The sequence below is a fragment of the Oncorhynchus mykiss genome, chromosome 10 (assembly GCF_013265735.2).
Source record: "Oncorhynchus mykiss isolate Arlee chromosome 10, USDA_OmykA_1.1, whole genome shotgun sequence".
In the NCBI taxonomy this organism is placed as follows: domain Eukaryota; kingdom Metazoa; phylum Chordata; class Actinopteri; order Salmoniformes; family Salmonidae; genus Oncorhynchus; species Oncorhynchus mykiss.
Window position 1 is genome coordinate 30,722,506 of NC_048574.1, and position 20,716 is coordinate 30,743,221.

The following is a 20,716-nucleotide window of genomic DNA, read 5'->3' on the forward strand; positions in this document are numbered from 1 at the left end:
GGCCTGGCCAAGGCTTTTGACTCTGTCAATCACCACATTCTTATCAGCAGACTCAACAGCCTTGGCTTCTCAAATGACTGCCTCACCTGGTTCACCAACTACTTCTCAGACAGAGTTCAGTGTGTCAAATTGGAGGGCCTGTTGTCCGGACCTCTGGCAGTCTCTATGGGGGTGCCACAGAGTTCAATTCTCGGGCCGACTCTTTTCTCTGTATACATCAGTGATGTCGCTCTTGCTGCTGGTGATTCTCTGATCCACCTCTACGCAGACAACACCATTCTGTATACATCTGGCCCTTCTTTGGACACTGTGTTAACTAACCTCCAGACGAGCTTCAATGCCATTACAACTCTCCTTCCGTGGCCTCACACTGCTCTTAAATGCAAGTAAAACTAAATGCATGCTCTTCAAACGATCGCCGACCGCACCTGCCCGCCCATCCAGCATCACTATTCAGGACGGTTCTGACTTACAATATGTGGACAACTACAAATACCTAGGTGTCTGGTTAGATTGTAAACTCTCCTTCCAGACTCACATTAAGCATCTCCAATCCAAAATTAAATCTAGAATCGGCTTCCTATTTCGCAACCAAGCATCCTTCACTCATGCTGCCAAACATACCCTCGTAAAACTGACTATCCTACCGATCCTTGACTTCGGCGATGTCATTTACAAAATAGCCTCCAACACTCTACTCAGCATATTGGATGCAGTCTATCACATTGCCATCCGTTTTGTCAACAAAGCCCCATATACTACCCACCACTGCGACCTGTATGCTCTCGTTGGCTGGCCCTCGCTTCATATTCATCGCCAAATCCACTGGGTCCAGGTCATCTATAAGTCTTTGCTAGGTAAAGTCCCCCCTTATCTCAGCTCACTGGTCACCATAGCAGCACTCACCACGCGCTCCAGCAGGTATAGTTCACTGGTCACCCCCAAAGCCAATTCCCCCTTTGGCCGCCTTTCCTTCCAGTTCTCTGCTGCCAATGACTGGAACAAATTTCAAAAATCACTGAAGCTGGAGACTCATATCTCCCTCTCTAACTTTAAACACCAGCTGTGAGAGCAGCTCACAGATCACTGCACCTGTACATAGCCCATCTGTAAACAGCACCTCATTCCCATAATGTTATTTATTTTTTGCTCCTTTGCACCCCAGTATCTCTACTTGCACATTCATCTTCTGCACATCTATCACTCTTGTGTTGAATTGCTAAATTGTAATTATTTTTCCACTATGGCCTATTTATTGCCTTACCTCCCTTATCTTACCTCATTTGCACACACTGTATTTCAACTTTTCTATTGTGCTATTGACTGTATGTTTGTTTATTCCATGTGTAACTCTGTGTTGTTGTTTGTGTCGCACTGCTTTGCTTTATCTTGGCCAGGTCGCAGTTGTAAATGAGAACTTCTTCTCAACTGGCCTACCTGGTTAAATAAAGGTGAAATAAAATGACATATCAAAAAATAGAGTTGCGCTGCTCTCTTGTGTTCGTATAGCATAATGACATTGCAGAGATGGCACATTCTGAAAACAAATACTGTACATAGATACATACTGTATATCTATTTCTGTTTGTTTTTGATTCCAATTATCAGAAGATATAAGAGTGCATGTACAACTTTCTTCTTAATTTAAAAAAAATTGTATGATAAAAGCCACTATGATCAATTTACTGATGGTATAATGCAAATGACATATTTATTGATTATGTCACTTTTACAAAAAAGGCATGGCATATACCACAATTGAACTGTTCTGAGGGATTGGAATGAAATCTTTAAATCAGATCACTATTGCTATAACTATATAACATTTCAACAAAGAACAAATGCGTAGGACATTATTGGAAAGGAAATTATTGCACAATATACATACAGTATATTTTGAACAGATTTCATATGTCCACTCCTATGTTATTTTCGAAATTTACATCACACATTAAAACCCACTTACAGCACATCAAAATGACACCAAACACATGTAAATTTACTTTTGAAACACATCACACCTCGTCACATGAAAATAAATCCCCTTTACATATCCAACTTCGTATCAAAATAGCATCTGTATTTATTCTACATCTGGGATTACAAATGAAACGTTCCCTCACAAATGTCATGCAATTATCATAGAAATCACTTTTTTTAAGGCAATAGTAGGACAATAGTAGCAGCACCATAATAGTGACCATTGTAGAAAGGTTAGGTGGCATTGATTGTATACATATGTAGGATCTTAATTTAATCCTGCAGCAACAAGAAATGTGAATTATTATGTGGATTATAACTAATGGACATTTTTGTAGGAGTTGATACATTTTTCATTAGGGCAAATCAAGTCTGACATTTTTCAGTGGAAATTACAAACTTTATAAGCCTTTTAAAAACTCAAATACACTACAAGTTTGCATTTTCTGCTGTGCAGGAACATTCTCAGCAACAAAAGAGTCCTCAAATTAAGATCCAACATCTGTAGAGAGGTTAGGTAGCATCAAGAGGTTCTGTTATTGTATTTTAAGGCCAAGCTCACTAGCTTATTGATTGTAACAACTTGATTATAAGTATAATAGATACAACATAAATATTCTCAGGTTGTAGGCTATCCTTTTGATATAATATAAAATTGCCCAACTTCCTGAGCGGTTATATAGAATACAGTATTAAGAACAGTGCTTAAGTGTTGTGGTTCTTCTTGGGATTGCGGTACTTTGTATTTGTCATAGATATGCTTACTTTCACTCCACAAAACTTTATAAGTTTGCTTAATAAAATCTTTTTAAAAATAACAGAAAATGTATTCATCACAACAATTCTTAGGATAGAAAAAGTTCAAAGCTTCATTAAAAACCTAGCAGTGCCTCGAGTCACAGTGACTGTACTTTGCATAGTTAGTTGATCTTAGAACAACATATCAATAAGACATCTAAAAAAGTACAGAGTGTATAAAACATTACTCTCTAATTAGCAATGTGAAAGATATGATGTTCTTTTTAAGTGGTGTCATTGGGAAAACTATAAAGAATATTGTATATAGATCTAATATAATAAAGATGAACTGTAAAGAATGTAGAATATTGCTGGGGCTTACAACAAACTGAAGTAAACGATACACTGTAACTTTGTCCTATGTTTTTTTGATAGCACCAGCTGCTAAGGTCTCTCGTCTGGTAGTTACGAACGCCTGCTGCTTCTCATAATAAGCAGCTTCGTTAATAAAAGTGGGATAGACGGTGCCAGCACCTTCGTAGCGGAGGGTTGTCCCGTCAAACGTTTGGAACATAGGGTCACCAGGGTTCAACGGCTCCCAGTCACAGTCCTAAAGGAGGAATGAACAACAACAAGGAAATTCAAAGCTCAAGAGTTAGAGTTCTGCTTTTTTGAAGAAAAGTATCAAACTACTGCATCCCCACAGTTAAAGAAAACAGTCTGGGATTCTGACTGTCATTGGATACACCATCACAGGCTATTGAAATTCACTACTAATTCAATATTTGTTACCCAAGACATTAGGCCAAAAACAGACGTAACTGAAAGGAACAAAAAGTTAGAATAAGCAAATAACAATAGACATTTAAAAGTATCATAGCATTTAATCGCCCGGTTTTGTACCTGTAGATTGGGGTGCACCATGGCAATGATGTTGCCATTGGTGTCTCTGGGATAGTCCATCTTCTCTGAAACTCTGAACACATCCACTGTACAGGGGGGAAACTCCAAGCCTACACAATATAACCAACACACCACATCGTCCTCACTTGTTACTGTGCATGCAAAATAAAGTAAAGGACAAAACAAATAGCACTGAAGTAGTTTCCTTGCACACAAATAAAATAATCCTCAACAGTTATGAGAAATATCAATAATAATGTAGCCTATGTACAGTATGTATTTGTGTTATTTTGTAAATAAGTTTGACTATGATTGTGTGCATTACTTTTTCTTCCCTCATTGATTAATCGCCAATCATGTACAAAATATCCCGTAGTTCCAACTGTTGTTTTGGAGGACCTCACACACAGTTTAATTTCTCAGAGCAGAAAACACAACTCAGCACCAAGGCACACAGCATTCATCAGGCCCCCACTGTGGACCCTGGAGCCAGGCCCCTGGACACCAGATTACAAAACCCTGCTGGCTCCTAATCACATGGAAACTAACCAACTTCCAACAAGTATGCCATTCAGCAGCCTAGCGGGCCTAGTGAGGGGAATGAACATGCAGACTTCAAACTTCAATTCACTCTTGAGAACTACTGCTTGTTTACAGAACATTTTGAGGAAAACTTGTTGCAGTGGTTGCAGTTTTGAGGTATCATGCAGCTTTTTTCCCCATTCATATTTCCAATAGTTGTCAAGCATACTTGTACATATTTTACAGCTATATACAGATGTATGATCTTAATTTGATCACTGTTGTTGCAGGACATTTGCCCTAACTAAAAATGTATTAACCGCTACAAAAATGTCCATTAATTATAATCCACAAAATAATTCACATTTCCTGTTGCTACAGAATAATTTTTTGCTTTGAAAGATCCTACATCTGTACAAGTTACATGATACCTCAAAGAGGCAAACACTGTCTGTCTGAAGGAACTGGAAGGGGATCTTATGAAATAGTTGAAGTGGAAGGATTACTTAAAAAAGGTTTTCATGTAAGGAGAACACGACTTGCTCACCCATGGGCAATGTCACAAAAACTGAGTCATTACAGTGATGCTGATAATGCCAGATAGGCTGAAGGGGGAGCAGAGAAGGCTTTTATACAAAACTAAAAGAGATACAAAACGACTTAGCCTATTAGACATCTCTCGAAGATAAAAGTTTATGTTGTTGATGTTAGATTTGTATTTCTGTTTTATTATTAAAGTGTTGGTAGAGTAGAAACCACAATATGTTCTGCAAAAAGCTTTCTCTTACAACAATTGTTTTCTTAACAAAACAAGACGGTTGGTGTCACGGATTCCCCTGGTACTGCTGCTCATTCCGTGCCAGAGTTCCGGAGGTCTACGTCACCGGCCTCTAGGCATTATTGAACTGTTTCATTACGCACACCTGGTTCCCATTTCCCCTGATTAGTAATTGTATGTATGTGCCCTTTGTTTACCATTGTCTTGTGGGTTAATGTTCCCATGTCTGTTGGTCTTGTGAGTACCTGTGCTTTGTTATTTCAGCTTTCGTGCATTGTGTACTCATTATTACGGGTCTCATCCCATGTACAGTGAGGGAAAAAAGTATTTGATCCCCTGCTGATTTTGTACGTTTTCCCACTGACAAAGAAATGATCAGTCTATAATTTTAATGGTAGGTTTATTTGAACAGTGAGAGACAGAATAACAACAAAAATCCAGACAAACGCATGTCAAAAATGTTATAAATTGATTTGCATTTTAATAAGGGAAATAATATTTGACCCCTCTGCAAAACATGACTTAGTACTTGGTGGCAAAACCCTTGTTGGCAATCACAGAGGTCAGACGTTTCTTGTAGTTGGCCACCAGGTTTGCACACATCTCAGGAGGGATTTTGTCACACTCCTCTTTGCAGATCTTCTCCAAGTCATTAAGGTTTCAAGGCTGACGTTTGGCAACTCAAACCTTCAGCTCCCTCCACAGATTTTCTATGGGATTAAGGTCTGGAGACTGGCTAGGCCACTCCAGGACCTTAATGTGCTTCTTCTTGAGCCACTCCTTTGTTGCCTTGGCCGTGTGTTTTGGGTCATTGTCATGCTGGAATACCCCTCCACGACCCATTTTCAATATCCTGGCTGAGGGAAGGAGGTTCTCACCCAAGATTTGACGGTACATGGCCCCGTCCATCATCCCTTTGATGCGGTGAAGTTGTCCTGTCCCTTTAGCAGAAAAACACCCCCAAAGCATAATGTTTCCACCTCCATGTTTGACGGTGGGGATGAGGTTCTTGGAGTCATAGGCAGCGAGTTGAGTTGATGCCAAAGAGCTCCATTTTGGTCTCATCTGACCACAACATCACCCAGTTGTCCTCTGAATCATTCAGATGTTCATTGGCAAACTTCAGACAGGCATGTATATGTGCTTTCTTGAGCAGGGGGACCTTGCGGGCGCTGCAGGATTTCAGTCCTTCACGGCGTAGTGTGTTACCAATTGTTTTCTTGGTGACTATGGTCCCAGCTGCTTGAGATCATTGACAAGATCCTCCCGTGTAGTTCTTTGCTGATTCCTCACCGTTCTCATGATCCTTGCAACTCCACGAGGTGAGACCTTGCATGGAGCCCCAGGCCGAGGGAGATTGACAGTTCTTTTGTGTTTCTTCCATTTGCGAATAATCGCACCAACTGTTGTCAGCTACTCACCAAGCTGCTTGGCGATGGTCTTGTAGCCCATTCCATCCTTGTGTAGGTCTACAATCTTGTCCCTGACATCCTTGGAGAGCTCTTTGGTCTTGGCCATGGAGGAGAGTTTGGAATCTGATTGATTGATTGCTTCTGTGGACAGGTCTTTTATACAGGTAACAGGCTGAGATTAGGAGCACTCCCTTTAAGAGTGTGCTCCTAATCTCAGCTCCTTACCTGTATAAAAGACACCTGGGAACCAGAAATCTTTCTGATTGAGAGGGGGTCAAATAGTTATTTCCCTCATTAAAATGCAAATCAATTTATAAAATTTTTGACATGCGTTTTTCAGGATTTTTTTGTTGTTATTCTGTCTCTCACTGTTCAAATAAACCTACCATTAAAATTATAGACTGATAGTTTCTTTGTCAGTGGGTAAACGTACAAAATCAGCAGGGGATCAAATACTTTTTTCCCTCACTGTATTGCTATTACAGGTCTCGTCCCTTGTATTTATTAGACGTTCAACCTCGCTCTTTTGTTTGGGTTACATCCCTGTGTTTTTGTTTACGTGTTTTGGGCTTCGTCCCCGTGCCTTTCATGGCATGTTGTATTTTTGGGTGGAGTATTAAACCCCCTATTGTGTATTCCTGCGCCTGTCTCCAATCTTTTATACAACGTGACAGTGGGACATTCAAACTACCGCGTAGGTATTTTGTTTTTAATACCTTATAACCATATTCATTTACCGTCAGCTGATGTGTGCTGTACAAAATCTATGGAATGCTTATCTTTTATACATTTTACACAAATGTTGCACACCTTCGTTGAAGAGCTCAATGAAGTCCAGGGCATGTTTCAGTACCACCCTCATAGACTCAAAGATGTTGCTCCTCAAAACCCCCTGAGGTTGTGGGCCAACCTCTAGACCTGAAATAAACACATTCAAAACCTTTAAATATATCCTTTAAATATGTTGTCTTCTTTAGGGACAAATTCAATTTCAATCTATTTAAACTTGGCTTATTTTTGACTTGTTTAATAATTACTATTACATTATATAGTATTTAAAAAGTGAATAAATGCCCCCAACGTACTGCAACATCTCAAATTCTTCATAGGCTGTAAGGCTGGAATTTGCACTCACCGATGGGGTGCTTGGCCACAGAGCGTGAAGTTGAATACTTGAGTAGCGGGTGTTCAGTCAGCAGAACTGGACAACTGTCAGGAGCTATGGCTTTCTGCATGACATAATTAAAGATGTCTCAGCATGTGAACAAACACACAACCTCAACACAGAAAACATTATTTCCATTACAATATGGCTGCTAATAACACATTAGTCAGAAATATAACAATAAAAGGCTAAGTATGACCAATTTTCACTTAAAAGACCATAGTCAAACCAGTGTTTAATAAGTGGTTTTAACCCTCCTCTTTATACAATAGCTAACTTCCTATAGGTTCCCTATAGTTAACTCACATGTACCATTAAAGAGCACTAATAGGTAACCTTGTGATTCAATCAATGAAATTATTCATTATTCATACAACTAACCCATAATGGGTTAGTGAGTGAGAAAGGTTATGCAAAGTGCACTAAGAGGAAACACAGAACGGCGGTTTCCTGGACCAGGGTTGGGCTCAATTCGAATTGACGGCTGTCAATTCAGGAAGTGATTTGAATTTAAACTTCAGACATGTTAAAACTTCTGAAATAAATAGCTTCTACTTTTCAGTTTATTGAGAAGTTATAGAAAATAAATGCAATTTTTTCAGTTACTGAATTGTAATTTTGTTTATTTCCTGAATTGACTGCCTGAAATTCTAACTGAGCCCAAAAAGCATGTTTTATTTGAGAAAGTGAGAGGGAGAAAACACTTTCTAAGTTCACCTTGATGTAATGCATCATCTGGAGGTTGAAGTGATCCTTGGAGCTCTCCAGTATGAGCGTACAACCCATGTTGGAGGTAGTGTTGTGGAGGTCGAAGATGACATCGTAGGCCTCAGGGCTTCCTTTAGGTCCAAATATCTCATTGATCTGCTGGGCCCTCTGGACCTCGTAGGGCAGGTCATCTCCACTAGGGGCGCTGTGGATACACCACTGACAGGTTAACCACTTGTTTTATTGTCACACACACCGGATAGGTGCAGTGAAATGTGTTGTTTTACAGGGTCAGACATAGTAGTATGGTGCCCCTGGAGAAAATGAGGGTTTAGCGCCTTGTTCAAGGGCACATCGACAGATTGTCACCTTGTCGACTCGGATATTCGAACCAGCGACCTTTCGGTTACTGGCCTAACGCGCTAACCGCTAGGCCTGGTAATCACCGGGTAGTTCAGGAGCACTTTACTTTTAGTAGTTCTAACACCTGTGTAGTAACAGTGTAATTACTATAGGAGCAACATTGTATTAACAATGTGAAATCCATATGTGTAATAACTATAGTGATGAACTATACTGAACAAAAATATAAATGCAACATGCAACAATTTAAAAGATTTTACTGAGTTACAGTTCATATAAGGAAATCAGTCAATTGAAATACATTCATTAGGCCCCTAGGATTTTACATGACTGGGTAGGAGTGCATCACTGGGGAGCCAGCCAATCATAATGAGTTTTCCCCAGAATGGGGCTTTATTACAGACAGAAATTCTCCTCATCCACCTGACAGGTGCTGGGGACAATAAAAGACCCCCTCAGACAATCCCACAGGTAAAGAAGCCGGAAGTGGAGGTCCTGGGCTGGTGTGGTTACACGTGGTCTGCGGTTGAAAGGCCGGTTGGAGGCAACTTATGGTAGTCATGAACATTCAGTTCTCTGGTATCAGCTCTGGTGGTCATTCCTGCAGTCAGCATGCCAATTGCAAGCTCCCTTAAAATTTGATCAATCTGTGGCATTGTGTTGTGTGACAAAACTGCACATTTTAAAGAGGCCTTTTATTGTCCCAGCACAAGGTGCACCTGTGTGATGATAATTTAATCAGCTTCTTGATATGTCACACCTGTCAGGTGGATGGATTATCTTGGCAAAGGAGAAAAGCTCACTAACAGGGACGTAAACAAATTTGTGCACAAAATTTGAGATAAATAAGCTTTTTGTGCATATGGAAAATGTCTGGGATTTTTTATTTCAGCTCATGAAACATGGGACCAACAGTTTACATCTTGCGTTTATATTTTTGTTTAGTGTACAATACTGTTCACCTCCTGTCTAGTAAACAGTGGTCTTATATACCCCACATACTAGGCCTTTATACTAAACAGCCATTTATAAGCTAGCGATTATCCCTAGTAAATATGTGATTCAGAACACAGCACATGCCTTACAATAAATGAGGCTGTTAATGATTGACAGTGGAGTCCGCTACAATAAACAAATGGTGATATAAGACTTACACTTTAACCCTGATGTAAGAAGACCAACAAAACTTTCACCAGACAGCGGTAAGTTGTAGCCCACAAATATTGAAAATGCCTACTCTGCAACAGGCAGGATGGGAAAGCATTTGTTACATACATACAGTGCCTTGCGAAAGTATTCGGCCCCCTTGAACTTTGCGACCTTTTGCCACATTTCAGGCTTCAAACATAAAGATATAAAACTGTATTTTTTTGTGAAGAATCAACAACAAGTGGGACACAATCATGAAGTGGAACAACATTTATTGGATATTTCAAACTTTTTTAACAAATCAAAAACTGAAAAATTGGGCGTGCAAAATTATTCAGAACTCTCTCCAGAAGTTCAGGGAGGATCTCTGAATTATCCAATGTTGACCTAAATGACTAATGATGATAAATACAATCCACCTGTGTGTAATCAAGTCTCTGTATAAATGCACCTGCACTGTGATAGTCTCAGAGGTCCGTCAAAAGCGCAGAGAGGATCATGAAGAACAAGGAACACACCAGGCAGGTCCGAGATACTGTTGTGAAGAGGTTTAAAGCCGGATTTGGATACCAAAAAAATTCCCAAGCTTTAAACATCCCAAGGAGCACTGTGCAAGCGATAATATTGAAATGGAAGGAGTATCAGACCACTGCAAATCTACCAAGACCTGGCCGTCCCTCTAAACTTTCAGCTCATACAAGGAGAAGACTGATCAGAGACGCAGCCAAGAGGCCCATGATCACTCTGGATGAACTGCAGAGATCTACAGCTGAGGTGGGAGACTCTGTCCATAGGACAACAATCAGTCGTATATTGCACAAATCTGGCCTTTATGGAAGAGTGGCAAGAAGAAAGCCATTTCTTAAAGATATCCATAAAAAGTGTAGTTTAAAGTTTGCCACAAGCCACCTGGGAGACACACCAAACATGTGGAAGAAGGTGCTCTGGTCAGATGAAACCAAAATTGAACTTTTTGGCAACAATGCAAAACGTTATGTTTGGCGTAAAAGCAACACAGCTCATCACTCTGAACACACCATCCCCACTGTCAAACATGGTGGTGGCAGCATCATGGTTTGGGCCTGCTTTTCTTCAGCAGGGACAGGGAAGATGGTTAAAATTGATGGGAAGATGGATGGAGCCAAATACAGGACCATTCTGGAAGAAAACCTGATGGAGTCTGCAAAAGACCTGAGACTGGGACGGAGATTTGTCTTCCAACAAGACAATGATCCAAAACATAAAGCAAAATCTACAATGGAATGGTTCAAAAATAAACATATCCAGGTGTTAGAATGGCCAAGTCAAAGTCCAGACCTGAATCCAATCGAGAATCTGTGGAAAGAACTGAAAACTGCTGTTCACAAATGCTCTCCATCCAACCTCACTGAGCTTGAGCTGTTTTGCAAGGAGGAATGGGAAAAAATGTCAGTCTCTCGATGTGCAAAACTGATAGAGACATACCCCAAGCGACTTGCAGCTGTAATCGCAGCAAAAGGTGGCGCTACAAAGTATTAACTTAAGGGGGCTGAATAATTTTGCACGCCCAATTTTTCAGTTTTTGATTTGTTAAAAAAGTTTGAAATATCCAATAAATGTCGTTCCACTTCATGATTGTGTCCCACTTGTTGTTGATTCTTCACAAAAAAATACAGTTTTGTATCTTTATGTTTGAAGCCTGAAATGTGGCAAAAGGTCGCAAAGTTCAAGGGGGCCGAATACTTTCGCAAGGCACTGTAAGTGCATTATAATAATTTTCACAATTTCAGAGTGTTATTTCCAACTCATAATGTGGAAATATATTTTTTATTTGACAGAAAAATCACGTTTTTAACTGCGCTATCCCTTTAAGAGTATGATCAGGCTCATGCATATTCATGCTCACATTCAAAGGGTACGTTTCTAAATTTTGGTTAACTAATGTAGCAGGCGTAAAAGAAACGCCTGAAACTAGATCCCCTACATACTGGTCTTGACGAGAAGAAAAAAAAATTGGGGGGGAAGTTCTCTTCTGCACTGTTGAACCAATCCAGTAAATGTGGGGGAAGAGATAAGATGGAGTGTCACCTTGTTAACGTCCAAAAGCAGTAGTATCACAGGCTCTCTTTCTATTTCCCCTGAAAACCGGAACATCCTGTTGTTGGGGAGTCAGAAAAAGCTAACATTTTGGAGAACAACAATATCACAAAGCATGTTCTTTTTCTGACCCTCAAAAGCAGCACATTTATTTGGACCATATTCTCACAGCCTTGCAGTTCTGTTGCCTGGCTACCCAAACTCCTTGCTCCAGCCAAACACTACACCACAGCCATGGATGTTAGTTTCTTCTCCGCAGTGAGTCTGGATCTGATTACCCCCCCAATGATGTCTAGAACGCAAACACATTCTAACTGTTCTGATTGGTCCCAGAAACTGATGTGTTGGGTCAGAGCCAGAACACATGTGGGTAAAGTGGCATTTGGAAAATGTATCATTGGCATTGATACTCTGATTGGTTATCGATGATCCAATCGCTGATGACGTTGTTTTGTACAACACACCTCATTTTGTTGTCACCACAAACTCCTTCAATGATGACAGTCTCAGACTGAAGTATGTAGCGAACATAGAGCAGAGAAAGTCTCAACTGGCAAGCATTTCTGAGCAATTATTACAACATTTCTGAACGTCTTATGAACTAATGACTAAGCTAATCTTCAGTGATTCTTATCATGCTGCAACCTATGCTCACAAAATTTATTCACAATACCATTGGATAGCTGAAATGTTTCCTTCCTCTCCTATGCCTTTTTTTTTTAACAATTCTAAAACAACAAATGCTCTAATGCTGAACCAGCATGTTCTCCAAGCTGCCCCAATAGCATAATGGCACCTGTGCTACCCATTTTTTGTCTCTTTCTCTCCCCCCGCCCAACTCCCTTTTCACTGCATATCTAGCAATGTCCGGATAGTTAGGACTATCATGTAGCACAATAGAGACAGGTAGGTCTGTCAAATGCAGTTATTCTCCACCCTCAGTAGGCTATAAAAGAAAAACTATGCCAGATAGATTATGAAAAATGTGTGGTTGATTGGTTAAAAGACAACTATAGGCCTACCAACCAGCTTACACCAAACACCAAAATGCCAGTATGAAACCACAAAAACATTACAGGAATGTATCTTGGAATCAAGAGTGCAGTCCATCGGCCTGATATAAATAGAAATGCTATAATTAGAATGTCTTCAAGGAGGTAATCAGCTTAGCCTGCCTAAATGATGTGTCAACAACATGGTAGTGTGACTAGAGAGGAGTCTGCTGAGTAGATGCAATACTCAAGTGAAAAATGAGTTTATAATCTATTTGACTACATCTACAGACACTGAAGAGAAGCATTATTTCTACATTTAGACTATATGTTGAAGGTTCAAAATGTGGATTCAAGCCTACCTATATCATGATAGCAAGGAGATGGAAGGTGCTTGCTTCCCATGCATACACACTGAAGTTTTCAAACTAGGCCTATTTGGCCATTGGGGCATAATGCCAAGTTAGAAGCTAAATAAATCATTACACATGTAATTTAATGAATAGGCTACTGTATTATAAAACATGAACTTCTGTCAGTCCAATCCTTCTGCTGTCATGCACTTGGACCAACTCCAAGCTCATTTGTAACTCAGTCACATTCTGCTCAGGTTTTGCCCAGAGGCTGGCTGAAAATCAGCTGTGAGTCTGTGTGAGCATGAATACAGTAACTTTGCTGTAATTGGGGCAGTTCAACTTTTTTTTTTCATTTTTTTTTTCTTCAGAAAATCACAAACTTCAGGATTTCCATAATAAGCTGTTCGGCAATTGCTTATAATAAGCCATAATAAACATACATCCTTAGCACCATGGATCCACAATATATATATATATATATAAAATAAGAACATATATAATATGGCAATTCCAGAGTTGTCTCTAGACAATATAGACTTTAAGTGTATTTGGGTACTGTGAACTAAATAACACTGGACAGACAGATAAACACGACTCAACGTCAAAGGTCCCCACTATTTACCTGAGATTCTCGGTCGTGAACGCTCTGTTAAGATCTGTGTCCACATATCTAGTGCATTTCTCCACGGCTCTTGGGTTCGTTATGAAGGGTTTCGTCTCAACTCCCTTTCTATGGATTTCTTTTCCATTCTGTATCCACAGATTTACAAGCGTTACGCCTGACATTTCATTTCCGTGCGTGCCTCCAAAAATAGCAACTCTTCGAGCCTCGTGAAAACAAGAGACATTGGTACTTGAAGTCATAGCGGTAGTGAAGGCTGGAATATTGAACAGTTGATACAAGCCCTCAGATGAAAGCACGAGCTTGAGGACTCGGATAGCAGCCGCTGAAAGTTGCCAGGCAATAAAAACCACGGTTGACGTTTCTTAACCAATTGTGATATGAATGCTGTTCGGGTAGTACACTTACATAATATCGCCGCTGGACTACTGTGACAACTCACCACCGAACATAACTCCGTCGTGTTGTACATTACTTGAGAAGGTTGGGTTAAGATCCTCCCACAACAGCCTACACATACTAGGCTATCCCCATTATGGATTGGTTGTGATATGGTTTTACAATTTTATAAATATGATTTTCACAGTTAATCTTAAAGTTGCAACCACATTATTAATTATTCTGTTCCAACCAGATTATCAATTCATATTACATAATTATATATGAACGTTATGTTTTATAGGCCTATATATCTCTCTAGACAATATTTGCCTGAACTGATCTAATTCTATGAATACAGTGCTGCTAATCAATAACACATTAGTCTTACAATAAAACATTGATAAACTGTACATTTATTGTATCTTTCAATAGACAGTCATACTTACAACTACACTTGTATGGAGCCAATATAAAAATGATTACTATAGCTATAATGGTTGTGGAGACAATGTTTAGACTAGGCCTTCATATGATGCACTGCACACAAAGGATATTGCATCAATGTCCCTTACTGGAGGGAATTACATTAGAAATGTAATCTATTTCAAAACTGAACAAGAAACAAATCTTATCAAATGTACAAAACCACTTTCTCATGCGTCACTGGCATACATTATATGGAGGACTAATGAAACGTCATGACAGTAGAATCCAAGTTCTAAACATGTCACTAACACTGCAATAAAACCAGTTTGAGTAAAACCAGTGTGTTTTGTCTTAATTTGTCCACTAGGTGACAGGGTAGGATGAAAAAATATTCTTTACAAAACACCATTCAGTGGTAACTTAACACTGAAAACGTTCAGTTTATCTGACTAGCCTATGCATGCACATTTATCATCTGAATTTGTTAATTGATCATCTGAATTAGCAAACAAGTGTCTCTAAAGAGTGGAAGAACAACCATCATAGAGGTGGTGTACAATGAAACTACTCATTTAAAAATCTGTTCCCTTATAACCAAAGGCCACCCATCAAAAATCCTTTCCAAGCTATGGGTTTATTCAGATGGCATGCTTCATGACATCACCACTGTGTCAATGTGTTTGGTTGCGAGGTAATCCTGATATGCATCATACATACATCATCCTCTTGTCTTTTCCATGCTTATTTTTCTTCTTTTTCTTCTCTGCTGATGAAACAAATTCATGGGAGATTGATACAGGATCAGGATTAATCTGTGGTAAAGGCAGACAGCCTGACGTCGCCTCTGACATCTCCCCGGTCTGTCTTCCATCTGTGCACTTCGGGGCAACTGATTCCTTGTTTGTTTTTCTATTTATTTTCTTCTTCTTCTTCTTCTTCTGTGACTCTGTTTCTTTGTATTGGGTCATAGAACTCCGGGTCGTTTCAATTAGTATTGCAGTGTTATCATTTATTTTATTTTTCTTCTTCTTCTGTGACTCTGTTTCTTTGTATTGGGTCATAGAACTCCGGGTCGTTTCAATTAGCATTGCAGTGTTATCATTTATTTTATTTTTCTTCTTCTGTGACTCTGTTTCTTTGTATTGGGTCATAGAACTCTGGGTGGTTTCAATTAGTATTGCAGTGTTATCATTATCTTGATGTCCTACCGCTGGTACTTCGTAATCAGTGGATTTCCTCCTCTTTGTCTTTTTCCTCTTTCTCTCTGAGGATATAAAGGCACTTTCAGCTTCAAGTCTTACTTCAGCAGAATTTTTTACAGTTGCGTTCATCCTCTGAGATATTTTAGTTGCATCATTTTTCAGTCTTCCCTCAGGATCATGTTTGGTGAGGGAATTCTTATTTTTCTTAGTTCTTCTCTGAGAAACTGTGTCATCTGGAGTCAAAGCAGAACTCTCACACCCCTCCAAAGCTATGCCAATACTGTCTTTTTCCAGTGGAGCTGCTGTATCCTGGTGTATGACAGAACAAGTGTCTTTAGACTCATCTCGCTTTTTCTTCTTCTTTCTTGGGCTAGTGATCTCATCTGTTTCAGGTGGTATGCTGTCCTTTTGACGTCTCTCCTCTGTGCTCAAAGGAGTTACTACATCCCCATCTTTCTTCCGCTTTTTTCTTGGTGGCACAGTGTCAATGGATTCAGACACAGAACTCTTGAGGGTGATATGGAATTTTTGAATACTATCCTCTTGTTGTTGAACAATGGCGCCATCTTCAGTTGAAGATTTCCTCCTCTTCTTCCGCTTCTTCTCCGTAACCTTGTCTTCAGACCTCTCATGGGTCACAACATTCTCTTTGGGTCTGGCCAAAGAATCTTCATGAATGTCAGAATTCTGTTTCTTATCTCGTTTGCGGTTTTTCTTCTCCAGTGTATTGATTTCACCAGATTGAGATGAAGTACTTGTAATCAGAGGAATTTGAGTATAATTTCCCACCATTTCATTGCTGCAGGAATCCCCATCTTTCTTTGCCTTTTTCTTTTTCCTAAAATAAATTGTGCCGTCACTCTGTGCCAAAGAATTGTCTATTGGTGCCATGGTTTTATGCTTCTTTCTCTGGGCTACCAATTTAGTAAGTTGGACTATAGAGCACTCAATTGTTTTCGGTCTTATATCCTTTTTTCTCTTCTTTTTCTGTGGCATAATCATTTCACCAGACACGGACACAGAATGCTCTGCCTTGTTATCCTGGGTTATCTCAGTAGCCTCTCCTCCCTGTATGGTGCTTGTACTCACACAGGTGACTAGTTCCTGATAATCTGGAGCTTCTTGGCATGGAGGCTGCCCAACTCGGTCCTCTATACTTTCATCATCTCCTCCCTCTCTTTTCCTGTTCTTTTTCTTCCTCTTCTTTCCCTTCTGTTCATAGTCTCCCCCAGCATCAACATTTGTACAGTCAATTGTGAGCGCTGGATCTGTTGAAGCGGGGTTGTGACCTTTAATTCCAGGATCAGCCTCTGTTTCTCTTGTCTGTTTCTGATGGTCACGATCAGGGCGCTGCCCAGTCACACTGGGGGTCATGGCTCTGCCTTGGGTCCTCTCCAAACAGCTTCCTTCACTTTCCTGCACTTCACTAATAGGTGAACTCGTTATGTCCACTGCCTGGTCTATTCTACTCCCCTCTACTTCCTCACTGACAAGTCCGATATTCAGCATTGTCTTCCATTCTGTCAATGAAATGTCCATGTTGTCGCTCTCTTCCTGTCCGTCTGTATTTTCAGCTAAATGTATACCAGGTTCTTCTGTTTCATTGCGGACTAAACTCCTACCAGATGAACATCTCCTAACGCAACTGACTGACTCTGGGTTAGTCTCTTCTTCTGCCATGTTACATTTCTCAGGTACGATTCGCCGTGACCCAGTAGAACTCCGCTTTGATGGTGTGTCTTTAATCATTTTGGAAACCAAGGAAAGAGTTTCTTTAACATGAGGGAGGTATTGTGTTTTCTTTGTGCTCCGTTTCTTTGTCTTGGCGGTGGAGTCTTTGCTTACAGATGAAAACTTTCTGCATTGCTTTTCAGCTTCAGATGATGGATAACGCCAAGTTTGCCTATTTTTCTTTTTCAGGAATGGCATTAAAAGTGTATTTTCCTGTAACAAAGAAATGTTGATAAAATGAAATAGCAAATCATTTGACTCATGATGCAATGAGAAAAAGAGCCTAGATAAAATGTAAGATTATTTGATCATACTCACCACCACTCTGATGTCATCATCACTACCTTCAGATTCCACCTCCTGTCTGTCGGTCCATAGAAAAAAATACAGCTTTATACACCTCAGAAATATACAATCATTATAAATTTCATAGCTCAAATCTACCTTAAAAGCACTGACCATCTCCAGCAATTACAACCTTTTCTTATTTCAAAATGTAGAGCTGTAGAAACCTTACTCTGACAGCGGAGACAGTTCACCTTCCTTATCCAGATATCTGTTTGGTAAAGCTGAAGCTAAAGTCGCTTTTCCTTTAGAGAACTTCTTCAGTGTTTTGACACATCTAAAAAAGCCTCCAATTGCCTTACTCTATTGGAAACAAAAGGGATTTAATGTCAGTGAGACTGAGAAGACATTTAGAAGCATATGACACATTAGTTACCCACAAATACATTAGGCCTATATATGATCCAAATGATAAGTATCAGAAGCTGCACTTTGTTATATTTTATGAAGGATCTTTTTTTTTACAATACGAATTTGACACAAGAAGTGCTGCCTACTTACCGAGAAGGTCACACTATTTAATAGTGGTAGGTGTGTGTTTCTGTAAGCCCACTCTCGACTAGATAGGGGTTTACTTCTGTAAACGCTCCCCAGAAAGGGAAAGGAGTACTTTTTCAGGCCATGCTTCTCTGCTTTCCTCTTGTGATGTTTCATTGCCTGTGAGACCTGCTGCTTCCTTTGGGGAGTGGCAGGTCCATCTTCGTCCCCACTCTCCTCCTCTGATTCTATGGTACATGTGAACTCTGACCTCTCCTTTGAGTGACATCTTCTCACAGACCTCACCACCTCAGACACTGGCACTTGAGTTATGAACAGGCTGTCCCCTGAATCCCTACTGATATATGTGTGAGAAAAGGGAAAAACAAGCATTGCAATGTTCACACTTTTGGTTGTGTTAATTGTAATGTTAATTCAAATAAATTTTTCTTGACATTGTTGTAATAAGCTAGCTATAGGAATCTATTCTGAATGATTCACACATTTATGTAGAAGCATTGCTGAGGGCACAGCACTGACTTTTAACCAATTTATCTGGGTTCATCTTTCCACGTGTGCTTACCTGTCTGCTGAAGACTCAGTGCCATGGTCTGTGACGGGATGGGATAACACATATTTCTGCCCACTGAGAGCAACATCGAAATAATGTGAGATTGTTTTAACGATATCAGGATCGGGGTTCTCCAGAATGATCTGGGATGAATTATCTTCTGCTGCTTCATAAACGCCTTCTGAGTTCAACAGAGTGCGTGTATTATTATTTTCAACTCGTCGAGCTTGCAGGTCACTGACAGAAGCCATGAGGTACAAAAAAAGGTATACCTTTTATCTATTCTACCTGTACACAGCACACGCGGTCATGTTTGGACAAATTCACACAGTCAACCAGGAAGTGAAGCGAGCAGACGTCGTTATATAACGTCAGAGAATATTTGTGGGCCAACCAATGTTTTTCTAGGAGTTCTTCATTGACTCGCGCTGCACGGCTCGTGTACTCTAGCACGCGGCGCCGCGCGGCGAAACACCCCTTCCCATTCATTATCGAGGCTTGTGAAAGCGGTGAGAAAGAGAGTGGGCGGGGGTCCGTTGGGCGCGCGAACTTGGCGTGGTAGGCGGTGAAAAAGACCAGCATTTCCCAATGTTTTATGCAGATCACAAACGCGACCGCTGGGCGATGACCAATCTGTGATCTTCAGTCGCTTGAGGCTTGAAGATGATACATGATACAGAATAGCAGACGTCAGCAAGACTGAACAGTTACTGTTACATGTCCCGAAATTGAAGGAATTGTGTGACGGTAAAAACATATTTAGGAAATTGCGACTTAGTGTATGCATGGATTTGCCGGACACTTGGTTTTAAATGATATTGAACTGTCTGTCTGAGGAAACGCAACCATTCTAAAATTAATAGACAGGGCTATGGGTGCAAGCCAGGACTGACCAGCCAAGATACCAAAATGATATACTGAACAAAAATATAAAAGCAACATTTAAAGTGTTGGTCACATGTTTCATGAGCTGAGGTGCATTTCTGTCTGTAATAAAGCGCTTTTGTGGGGAAAAACAAATTCTGATTGGCTGGACCTGGCTACCAAGTGGGTGGGCCTGTGCCCTCCAAGGCCCACCCATGGCTGCAAAAATCAAATCCATTTTTATTTGTCACATACACATTGTTAGCAGATGTTAATGTGAGTGTAGAGAAATGCTTGTGCTTCGAGTTCCTACAATGCAGTAATAACCAACGAGTAATCAAACCTAACAATTCCACAACAACTACCTTATACACACAAGTGCAAAGGGATGAAGAATATGTACATCAAAATATATGAATGAGGGATGGTACAGAACAGCATAGGCAAGATGCAGTAGATGGTATAGGGTACAGTATATACATATGAGATGAGTAATGTAGGGTATGTAAACATTATATAAAGTGGCATTGTTTAAAGTGGCTAGTGATACATTTTTACATCAATTGTTCCATTATTAAAGTGGCTGGAGTTGAGTCAGTGTGTTGGCAGCAGCCACTCAATGTTAGTGGTGGCTGTTTAACAGTCTGCTGGCCTTGAGATAGAAGCTGTTTTTCAGTCTCTCGGTCCCTGCTTTGATGCACCTGTACTGACCTCGCCTTCTGGATGATAGCGGGGTGAACAGGCAGTGGCTCGGGTGGTTGTTGGCCTTGATGATCTTTATGGCCTTCCTGTGACATCGGGTGGTGTAGGTGTCCTGGAGGGCAGATAGTTTGCCCCCGGTGATGCGTTGTGCAGACCTCACTACCCTCTGGAGAGCCTTACGGTTGTGGGCGGAGCAGTTGCCGTACCAGGCGGTGATACAGCCCGACAGGATGCTCTCGATTGTGCATCTGTA

The 20,716-nt window shown here is 40.3% G+C and overlaps 2 protein-coding genes across 6 annotated transcripts; both read right to left on the reverse strand.

Moving 5' to 3' along the window:
• Positions 1-1,648: 1,648 nt before the first annotated feature.
• On the reverse strand, positions 1,649-14,245 carry aspa (aspartoacylase). Its single transcript, XM_021618049.2, has 6 exons — positions 13,765-14,245; positions 8,216-8,411; positions 7,469-7,562; positions 7,144-7,251; positions 3,622-3,731; positions 1,649-3,328 (listed from the first exon to the last, which is right to left on the reverse strand). The coding sequence occupies exons 1-6, from the start codon at positions 14,004-14,006 to the stop codon at positions 3,137-3,139; spliced, it is 942 nt and encodes a 313-aa protein (XP_021473724.1). The 5' UTR covers positions 14,007-14,245; the 3' UTR covers positions 1,649-3,136.
• Positions 14,246-14,540: 295 nt separating this feature from the next.
• Positions 14,541-19,279, reverse strand: LOC110533638 (putative RNA exonuclease pqe-1). Of its 5 annotated transcripts, XM_036990056.1 has the most exons (6): positions 18,910-19,279; positions 18,351-18,684; positions 18,022-18,152; positions 17,823-17,868; positions 15,764-17,717; positions 14,541-15,673 (listed from the first exon to the last, which is right to left on the reverse strand). In XM_036990056.1, exons 1-6 carry the CDS (start codon positions 19,146-19,148, stop codon positions 15,279-15,281), a joined length of 3,099 nt encoding a protein of 1,032 aa, XP_036845951.1. In that variant the 5' UTR covers positions 19,149-19,279; the 3' UTR covers positions 14,541-15,278. The 5 variants fall into 4 exon arrangements, with proteins under 5 accessions (XP_036845951.1, XP_021473722.2, XP_021473723.2 ...); XM_021618047.2 differs by having other exon boundaries at positions 14,541-17,717; positions 18,044-18,152; XM_021618044.2 differs by having other exon boundaries at positions 14,541-17,717.
• Positions 19,280-20,716: the final 1,437 nt, after the last annotated feature.

Coding starts and splice junctions, on each gene's coding strand:
- LOC110533638 (XM_021618044.2), bottom strand. CDS start 19,148: ATGGCTTCTGTCAGTGACCTGCAAGCTCGACGAGTTGAAAATAATAAT. Junction 17,869..18,021: donor GAACTGTCTCCGCTGTCAGA/GTAAGGTTTCTA, acceptor ATGGACCGACAG/ACAGGAGGTGGAATCTGAAG. Junction 17,718..17,822: donor ATGATGACATCAGAGTGGTG/GTGAGTATGATC, acceptor TCTTTGTTACAG/GAAAATACACTTTTAATGCC.
- aspa (XM_021618049.2), bottom strand. CDS start 14,006: ATGACTTCAAGTACCAATGTCTCTTGTTTTCACGAGGCTCGAAGAGTT. Junction 3,732..7,143: donor CATTGAGCTCTTCAACGAAG/GTGTGCAACATT, acceptor TATATTGTGTAG/GCTTGGAGTTTCCCCCCTGT. Junction 3,329..3,621: donor TGGTGCACCCCAATCTACAG/GTACAAAACCGG, acceptor TTCCTCCTTTAG/GACTGTGACTGGGAGCCGTT.